The 10,370-nt window shown below is 38.9% G+C and overlaps 1 protein-coding gene across 1 annotated transcript; it reads right to left on the reverse strand.

Annotated features, from left to right (window-relative positions):
* Positions 1–9,068: 9,068 nt before the first annotated feature.
* LOC115233270 (protein ANTAGONIST OF LIKE HETEROCHROMATIN PROTEIN 1-like) lies at positions 9,069–10,370 on the reverse strand. The gene is made up of 4 exons (XM_029803583.1): positions 10,357–10,370; positions 10,145–10,240; positions 9,715–10,067; positions 9,069–9,625 (listed from the first exon to the last, which is right to left on the reverse strand). Exons 1-4 carry the CDS (start codon positions 10,368–10,370, stop codon positions 9,069–9,071), a joined length of 1,020 nt encoding a protein of 339 aa, XP_029659443.1.

Below are 10,370 nucleotides of genomic sequence, written 5' to 3' on the forward strand. Positions count from 1 at the left end.
AGATGGAAGTGTACGCAAGTTCTCTTCGTTCGGAACGACTTAGTTGTGTGCCTGTGTGTATTTCGGATTCTCAGTCATATTCTACATCTTCGAGAACAACATGCGGCGTCTGTATTTCGACTTCTGTATCGGTCGTATTCATTACACTAACGGGGCATGCGTGATCTTTTAATTATACTAAGCAATTTCCGATATAGATTCCTGGAGCTGTTTCTTCTGGTCGTACTATTCCTATCCGATTTTGATTGGTTGCTGCTTTTACAATGGTTTCACTGCGCGGTTTTAGAATTATTTTATTAAATGGATGGAATTTGAGCACGTCGTCTCCTATTTTTAGTTGATTTTGTTTGTAGTCGCAGGATACTGAGTGTTGTTGGAGGAAATCAATCCGTAGAATCCCTTCGTATTCGTTTGGAATGTCATCTTTTACTACATAAAATGCTTGTTCTATTTTATGTTCATCTACTTTAATTGTAGCGTACATTTTTCCTATTGTATGTACTTTATGTCCGGTTATGCCGGTGAGCGCGATCTTATCCTCGTATATGAGAGTGTCGTCTTTTAATTGTTTTAATTTTATTAACGAGATGGTGCATCGTACAATTTCATTGCTAATAACTCAACGCGTTTTCCGAAAGCGTACGCGGTTTCATTTGATTTTTGTCTTAATGAATTGAGCTCGATTTGTAAGTGCGTAATACTTTGTTTAGATTGGTAACAAGTTTCAAGTTGCTGTTTTAATTCGTCGAACGTTTGTATATCTCGCGTCTCAAAATCCTGCATCGCTTTCCCTTTTAATTTTGTAAATAAGATTGCTTGAATTAACGATTCTTCGTCCGCGGGATTTATGTTCTGAACGGCGTATTTACACGCGTTTAAAAATTCTTGCAGTTTATGTCGCGAGATTCCGTCGAACTCTAAGATCATTATTTTTGCTTCCTTTAACGGCAGATAATTCGGGGCGACGCTTCGTCGATTTCTGATATCGCGTCTCGTTCGCCCATATGTTGTTTCAAACGCATCGTTATCGTTTTCCCTGCTAGTGTCTGTATGACGGGGTAATTGCGCGTCCGCGCTCTCTAGTCGCGTTACTCGTATATTTAACGAATGGATATCCGCGCGTATTTCATTCAAAATGTGGATTATCTGTGTATAATCTCCTCTTTCTTCGCGGTTTGCGTTTTGATAGTGAGAAGTCCTCTTCTCCTTCAATCATAGCATCGTACAATTTCATTGCTAGTAACTCAACGCGTTGTCCGAAAGCATACGCGGTTTCATTTGATTTTTGTCTTAATGAATTGAACTCGATTTGTAAGTGCGTAGTACTTTGTTTAGATTGGTAACAAGTTTCAAGTTGATGTTTTAATTCGTCGAACGTTTGTATATCTCGCGTCTCAAAATCCTGCATCGGTTTCCCTTTTAATTTTGTAAATAAGATTGCTTGAATTAACGATTCTTCGTCCGCGGGATTTATGTTCTGAACGGCGTATTTACACGCGTTTAAAAATTCTTGCAGTTTATGTCGCGAGGTTCCGTCGAAATCGGGGATTATTATTCTTGCTTCCTTTAACGGCAGATAATTCGGGGCGACGCTTCGTCGATTTCTGATATCGCGTCTCGTTCGCCCGTATGTTGTTTCAAACGCATCGTTATCGCTTTCCCTGCGAGTATCAGTATGGCGGGGTAATTGTGTGTCCGCGCTTTCTAGTCGCGTCACTCGTATGTTTAATGAATTAATTTCACAATTGCCAAGGGCAATGAATTGAATGTGCCTAATCATACACTTGGCCAAATGAATGTCGAATGCCAATTTTGCAAATCGTTAAATTTTAAATGTGAAGAGTCTAAAGATGGAAAATTCACATATTGTTGCCAAAAGGGCAAGCTTGAATTAAATCAGATAAATTGTCCGGATTTTCTGAAAAAGTTATACATTGGAAATGATTCTGCATCTAAGAATTTTCTTAATAATATTCGTTCTTATAACAGCGCTTTAGCTATGGTTTCCATGGGTGCCACAGGAAATAGAAATTCATTGGATGTTGTCAACAATGCTCCTTATTGCTTGAAAATTCATGGGCAATATCATCATTTTACATCGACGGCAATGCGCCCAGCGGATGGGCAAGCTCCGCGCTTTGCACAGCTTTATTTTTTAGATACAGAGGAAGTTATAAATTATAGAATGAATAATAAAGCTAATCAAGAGTGTGATTCGGAAATAATGAATGATTTGCATGCTTTATGGACCAATGCAATAAATTTGCCAAAATTTTTAAGATGATGCGTCAGGTTTAACAAGATCTTAATCCGAGAGGCAATGAAACCATAAATTTAATGTTGTCCTTTCGAAACGATCCTCAACATGATCAAAGCAGATACAATGCTCCAAGAGCAAATTAAATAGCTGTGGTATTTCAGAATGTAGATGGTGAGCCTCCATTTGAAAGAGACATTCGGATTTATAATAAAAATTCGAACGAAGTTCAACAAATATCAATTCTGGACAAAAGGTGTGACCCAATGTGTTATCCTTTGTTATATCCATATGGTAACGATGGATGGCATTCAGAACTTAAATCAGTTAATCCTAAATATCCAGGATTCAAAGTAAGTCAAATGGATTATTATGCTCACCTGCTAGCATCAAGAGTAGAATTTAATCAGTTTAAAAAGGCAGGCAAGTTGAGATGTCAATTTATACTTGATGCATATATGAAAACTGAAGCCAATAGGCTTAATTATATTAAATTAAATCAACCTCAGTTAAAAGCAGAACTTTATTCGGGATTAATGTATCATCTAGATAATCGAGCACAAAATGAAGGAATTACAGTTGGTATACCTGTAATTTTACCATCTTCATTTATGGGTAGTCCAAGAAACATGCAAGAAAAGTACCAAGATGCTATGTCTCTGGTGAGAAAGTTTGGTAAACCAGACATTTTTTTAACGATGACTTGCAATCCTCAATGCTCCGAAATTAAGGATAATCTTGATGAATGTCTAATAGAGTTCCGACCTGATTAGGTCGCTAAAACATTTAACTTGGATGTCAAGGAGGTTTTAAATGATTTTATGAAACATGCAAGAAAAGTACCAAGTTGCTATGTCTCTGGTGAGAAAGTTTGGTAAACCAGACATTTTTTTAACGATGACTTGCAATCCTCAATGCTCCGAAATTAAGGATAATCTTGATGAATTTCTAATAGAGTTCCGACCTGATATGATCGCTAAAACATTTAACTTGGACGTCAAGGAGGTTTTAAATGATTTAATCTAAAAAAAATTTTTGGGAATATTATAGCTTACGCAGTGAAGCGAGGGGGGGATTTAAGGCGGCAGGAGGCACGAACCAAGCATCCATCTCTTCCGTGGCAGCGGCACTGTCGTGTCTGTGTAGGGAGTTTACACACTTCCTCAGCCCTGACGTGATTGAGTTTCAAAAAAGAGGACTTCCACATTTGCATTTACTTGCGATGTTAAACGATGAAGATAAGCCCAGACTTCAAGAAGTCATAGACATGATGGTATGGGCTAAAATCCCTGATGAGGAAAGATATTCAGAACTTAATGTAAAAGTTTTGAAGCACATGATTCATGGTCCTTGTGTTTTTCAAAAGAGTTTTGTGAAGAAACAAATAGTAATGTGAATGGATATCCCATGTATCAACGGAGGAATTTTGGGAAAAAGTATATCGTCAGAGGCTGATGAGGAAAGATATCCAGAACTTAATGTAAAAGTTTTGAAGCACATGATTCATGGTCCTTGTGGAGATCCCTCCCAAAGATATCCTTGCACTGGGGACGATGGAAAATGTGAAGAAAGTTTTTCAAAGGAGTTTTGTGAAGAAACAAATAGTAATGTAAATGGATATCCCATGTATCAACGGAGGAATTTTGGGAAAAAGTATATCGTCAGAGGCAAAAAAGTTGACAATCAATGGATGGTGCCATATTCACCATATTTAATAATGAAATATGATCGACATATAAATTTGGAAATATGTTCATCAGTGAAAAGCGTAAAATACTTATATAAATATATTCATAAAGGCTTTGACTGTGCTGCAATTGAACTGCAAACACGAAATGGCACAAGGTTAATTAAAATAGATGAAGTTAACTCATTTCTGGATGCAAGATATGTTAGTGCTCCAGAAGCAATGTGGAGACTGAACGGATACGATCTGTTTATGAAGTCTCACACAGTAATAAGACTGGCAGTTCATTTGCCTAATTGTCAAATAGTTTATTTCAGAGTGGGAAATGAAGAGCAAGCTGCTCAAAGAGAGCTCAATCAAGATACTACGTTGACTGCATGGTTCAAATTAAATCAATCTGATAAAAATGCGATGCATTTTCTTTACACAGATATCCCTTATCACTATGTTTATGATAAAAAAGAAACTAAGTGGAAGATACGCAAAAAAAGTGGTGACAAAATAATTTCAAGACTTTACACAGTAAGCATAAAAGATATTGAAAGATTTTATCTACGTCTTCTTTTACTTCATGTGGCTGGAGCTAAATGTTTTGAAGATTTGAAAATTGTAAATGGAGTTCTTTATGAGACGTTTAAGGATGCAGCAATTGAAGGAAAATTAGTAGAAGCTGATGATTTTTGAATAAAAACTCTGGAGGTAGCAACAGAATCAAATATGCCTGCACAACTTCGAAAATTATTTGCCTACATTTGCATCTTTGGAACTCCAACAGATGTACCAACTATTTGGAATAAATACAAGAATTTTATGATTGAGTACTTTGTACACAACAATGTTGTAAATCCTGAAAATATGGCATTAAACCATATACAAGAAATTCTGATAAATAATGGAAGTACATGTGAGAACTTCCAATTGCCAAATCCAACTCCAGTAAATATTTACGTAACAGAGTATAATGTGGATGAAGAAAGAATACGTGGTGATTAAAAAAGGACTCTGCAATGGCACAAGGTTCATTGTAACTGATTTAAAACCTAATCTTATTTATGTAGAAGTTCTAACTGGTTCTTCCTGAGGTCAGATTATCTTCATACCAAGGATCGATTTCTTACCAAATAATAGGGTAATTCCATTTAAGCTTAAACGAAGACAATTTCCTATTCAAGTGTCATTTACTATGACAATAAATAAATCTCAAGGACAAACGTTACAAAAAGTTGGTATTTATTTGCCACATCCCGTATTTGCTCATGGTCAACTATATGTAGCATTTTCTAGAACAATCGAAAGGGATTGTGTAAAAATTAAGATTGATGAATTAAGCAATCAAGGACAACTCATTAAAGGAAATCAAAATATTTTACGAAAAATGTTGTATACGGAGAGGTTTTATAAATTGAAGAATTAAAAAATTGAATGAGAGCTAATAATAGTAGGTCAGCGGTAGGTAATTCAGTCGTTAAAAAAAATTAGAAGACTAAAAAATAAAATATATAAAAAATATTATATGTAAAGTAAGAGTCACAAAAAAGGAGGGGGGGAGGAAACTAAAAAGGACATGTTTGGATTACGTGGGAGGTAAATGTTAGGACTGTTGTGTACCAGGAAGTCATGCGCAAACGGATCTTTACAACACAAGAGAAGGGCGGAGGTGGTCGCGCAGAGGAGGAGTTTTTAGTGGGTGAGAGTCCCACACTACCTCATCACATCGGGTGGTGAGGTGTGCATCATGCATTTTCTCCCCTACACAAAAAAAGGGTAAGTGATGGGAGCTTCAGCTGTAAAAAAAAATAACGGTGAGTAAATAATAAAAAATAAAAAAAATATATGTCAAGTAAAATATTTATAACATTTGCGAAATTTAAATAAAGGAACTAAAAGGGAAATTGTTAAAGTTAATATTGATAAATTCAGCAATTAAGAGAATCTTATTTCAGAAAATAACAAATCTTTTTGGACAAATATAGCATATAGAGAGAAGTTTTATAAAGAGAAAAATTATAAAAATAAATTATAGCAAATAATAGTGGATTAATGGTGAATACATAATAATAGTGGATTAACGGTGAGTACGTCAATCATTAAAAAAAATATGTGAATAAATAATAAAAAATATAACATCCATTATATGCCAGGTAAAATATTGAAGACGGATAGACTTTGAAGCCCGCGCAAAGCGCGGGCCTAAAAGCTAGTATTTATATAATATGATAACAGAATAAATTTTGTCAGAAATGATCAAGGGTATGTTGGATTTTCGTGTAACTATATGAAGATTACGTGAGACTGTGTATTGATAAAACATACGTGTTCGCAGAAACGTACGCGTAATAAACACACATACACGTTCTCATATACATACACACCCATCGCGTGTAGCAAACAGCGCTCGATCAGCTGTAGCGAGCGCCTCACGTAAGCGCCTGCATGGGATGAGTTGCGCCGCCTCTGCCTACCTTCTACACTCGTCCCGTAATTCGCTAACTATCTCTTTTTATAATTTAAAAACTAAGCTTTAGACAAAATTTCCGTAAAGGAAAAATTGTCTTAGAATTGATTCAGGAATACTTTTAAGGACAAACGATTGTTCCGAATCACCCTATATATCGAGATCTGAGAAGCGCGGGCCTAAAAGCTAGTTTTATATAATTCGGATGAGTGACGAATGCCCGTCGGCCGTGCGACACAATTTACCAAAAATTCCACAAAAGTTAATGCACAAAACGCGTGGCTCGACAACTATTAAGGGCTCGACTCATCCGAATTAATTACCTACAATGAATCGGCAACAAAATCGGATCGACGACGCTCGTCCCACCGGCTGGAAGATTTCGGGTTTTCCTTCGAAAGATCCGATCTCGCTCGCACGCTCTTAGGGACCTGCGTCCTTCCTGATAGCTCGCCGAACAGTGCCGAGCGAGAGTCCTGTAGGAGACACGCCGGCGCGATAAATCGCTATCGTGCCACCTGTGGCGCTTTCGTGTTACGCAGGGCCGTCCTGCGGTCCTCGCGGTCCTTGTTGTCGTCACGGCTGTGTTGATGGGTTCATCGCCCCGGAATTTCCAAATTTTGTTGTTGTTTGCGGCTTGGAGGTGCGGGCTTTCAGCTGCGTCCGATCGGCTCTCTTTCCTATTTGGTCGAATAGGCTCCGGATTGAGAGTCCTCTCGCCGCCCCGTCCTTGGGACTCTACCGCTTCGTGTGGGTGGAGGGGCCGCCCCGTTGGCCGGATTCATCCGGCCCTCCACGCCTCTTTCCTGCCGTAAAAGATAGAACATATGAACGGTAGCGATGATTACATTTTACCAACGATTTATTATGAATAACGTAATTATGACCTGACGGCTCCCGCTCCCTGGAGATCTCGGACTCCCGCTCTCGGCCGCTTCTCTTCTTTCTTCCTTCCTTTCCGCCGGATGGGATCTCGCCGCTCAACCATATGCCGACAATTCGCGGGCTCACAACGAGCTTACATTTTCGCTTCTTAAAACCAACGAAAGCTAGATCTTGTCGAACTGACAATCGGGCCGTTCTCTCCCTAAATCGGAAGGACATAGGCCCCCGAAAAACCGCCCCCGATCGGGCCATTCGGCCCTTGTGACGGACGTCCCAAAAACGTCACGTTACTATATATATATATATAGTAATATAGTAATATAGTAATATATATATATATATATATATATATATATATATATTGTGACGTTGCCGTCTCGCGCGCGTCCGCCGAGTCCCTCTCCGACTTACGCCCGAATTATAGAAGAACGTAATATTCAATTTCTTCGCAGTGCGAGGCGTAATTCAAGCCGAGCGAACATTCCGGCCGGTCTAACGGGTCGGTCTCGACGTCCACATTACGGGGTTTCGCGCCCCGCGTCTATCACCCAGTCTCGCAGCCGCGTTTCTTTTACCGCAGCCGTATATCCGCGCGGTTTATCATTAATATTCTCTGCGGCTCCCGCTATTATAATAAATCTGTTAATTTCTCTGTTTAATTTACGAGTTTCCTTTCAGTTGTGCTTGTCGTTTCCGTAATTGTCGCCTCTTGCATAAATTATCGCGTTCGATCAACACTCGCCCTGCCCCTCTACCGTCAGGCGAGCTAGTCAGCCCGTGGCGATTATTATTATATTATTATATATTTATATCATCATTATTTATCAGCATCAGTGACAGATTGCATGGCCAAATGGCATACTCTTCGCGAGAGGTTCGCGAAGGAGGAACGTATTCTCGAATTGGAGGGGAGGTCTGGAGCAGCGGTCTCAACCCGTCCAGAATGGCCCCTATACAGCATAATATCATTTTTGATACCTCACATTAGAAAAAGAAGGTAAGTTTAGTATGGCAGTTTGTTCTACGTATTTTCGGATGATTGCGGTAATTCTTTTAATTATTTCCGGTTGTAGATCTGTGGGGACAATTTTCCACCAAAGGCGTCGGTGTTCATATCCATACCTTCACCAACATAATCATCGACAGACGAAGAGGTGTCGCTTCTGCGGGATTCATTGGAATCGCCAAGCATTGAAACAATATTGGACAAGCAGGCTGTGGATGAAGTTAGTACTCCATTTAAAGTAATTGCTACCTGCTCTCCCCTCTCGTCACCTTCACCTGGATGCAGCTCATCGTCAGCAGCTGCAAATATGCCCTACTTAGTGCCTACAGGTCGGTGCAAGAAGCCAAAGGTAGACGAGACGGCTGAAATGTTTAAAGAAACTCTTGTCATTCTGAATAAATCCATGGCTGCATCCAGTGCTTCACCACTACCACCATCACCACCATCACCACCTTCAATTGACATTAACGATCCAGACGTCTTAATCGGTAAAAATGATGAGTCTTGTCTCAAGAGTATAACAAATATGGCATTGAAGCTGAAGTACAGGAGGAAATTTAGATCTGTCATTCAAGATTGTGAGGAGGAGGCTGAAGGTTTAAAAAATTCGGATTAATTACGTGTTATCAGATATGTTGTTATAGTTATAGTTATAGTTATAGTTGTAGTTATACAATAGTTATATGTTGTTGTAGTTATAGTTCATTTGCCATGAATTTTATTTGAAAATAAAAATATTTTATTTATGTTTTGTATTTTGATTTATTTCATTTCAAAACTACAGTAAGCGTAGATCCTGAGGAGGGATAATTCCTTGCCGGATCCTCACAATGGTATCTTGATGGCGCATAGCCCCAGGCCCATTCACAAATTCCTTCAAAGCATTTCTCTGTTGTAAAACTCCAAGAGCAGCATTTCTTGCACCCATCCGTAGATCATTAATGATGGCTCTATTCTCCCCAGCGACAATATCATGCCATTCTCCCTCTACCAGTTTGCCAGTTGGCAATTCAAGATCCATAAAAGAAGGGGGGCAGTACTCCAGGTTGAGTTTCCTATCGCCTGTCTTGCGGATAAAATTGTGAAGGCAAACAGCACATTCAATGATGCTTTCCACATTGTCTTCTGTAGCAATAATAGGGTGACGAAAAATCCTCCAACGAGCTGCTAAAATACCAAAGGCATTTTCAATCACCCTCCTTGCTCTGCTCAACCTAAAGTTATATATAGATTGATCATGGGGTATGTTGCGCTCGCCATAGGGTTTCATCAGGAAAGGCTTCAGAGGGAAAGCTGCATCTCCTACAAGGAAGTAGGGCATATCAATATCAGTTCCTGGTAGACAACTTGAATTTGGCAAGTTCCATCATTCAATCGCCGACCCATTTCAGACGATTGAAAAACTCCGCCATCACTTTATGAGCCTTCTACTCCTACATCCAGCATGATGAAGTTGTAGTGTACATCACAAACTGCCAACAAAACCATGCGAAATGTCTTCTTATAATTGAAGTAAATACTTTCGGAAGTTTGTGGAGCCTGTATTTGAATGTGCTTTTCATCAATGGCCCCCACACAATGGGGAAACTGCCACTCTTCCCAAAATCCAGCAGCCACCTCACGCCACTCCGCTTCATTTGCTGGAGGTTTCACAAACACAATCTTCAACACACTGTCAAGTGCTCGAGTGGTTTCGGCCAAGATCTGAGAGACAGTGCTCTGGCCACATCGATACAAAAAGCTCTGAGTATACTGACTGTCTCCTGCTGCCAAGAATCTGCAAAGCAAATTTACAAATTGAATCGACTCTGAGTAATTGATAAATTAAAATAAAGCAAACATTAGTGATTTTACCTCAATGCCATAGCAAGCCTTTGAGTAGGTGAAATAGCAGTATACATTTCTCGCTTCTTTATCAGTGGACCAACCAAACTCAGGAGATACTCGAATCTAGGAAAGCAAACATATAATTTGTAAAAATAAACTTTGTGCCAAAAAATTATTAATCTTTTAATTCTTTTTTTAAAAATGATTATATTTTGTGCCAGACAATCATTAAATCTTACCTTTCAACATTCAT

The sequence above is a fragment of the Formica exsecta genome, unplaced genomic scaffold, assembly GCF_003651465.1.
Source record: "Formica exsecta isolate Colony F162 unplaced genomic scaffold, ASM365146v1 scaffold103, whole genome shotgun sequence".
In the NCBI taxonomy this organism is placed as follows: Eukaryota; Metazoa; Arthropoda; class Insecta; order Hymenoptera; family Formicidae; genus Formica; species Formica exsecta.

Coding starts and splice junctions, on each gene's coding strand:
- LOC115233270 (XM_029803583.1), bottom strand. Junction 10,068..10,144: donor AGGCTTGCTATGGCATTGAG/GTAAAATCACTA, acceptor TTTGCTTTGCAG/ATTCTTGGCAGCAGGAGACA. Junction 9,626..9,714: donor GCTGGATGTAGGAGTAGAAG/GCTCATAAAGTG, acceptor GTTGTCTACCAG/GAACTGATATTGATATGCCC.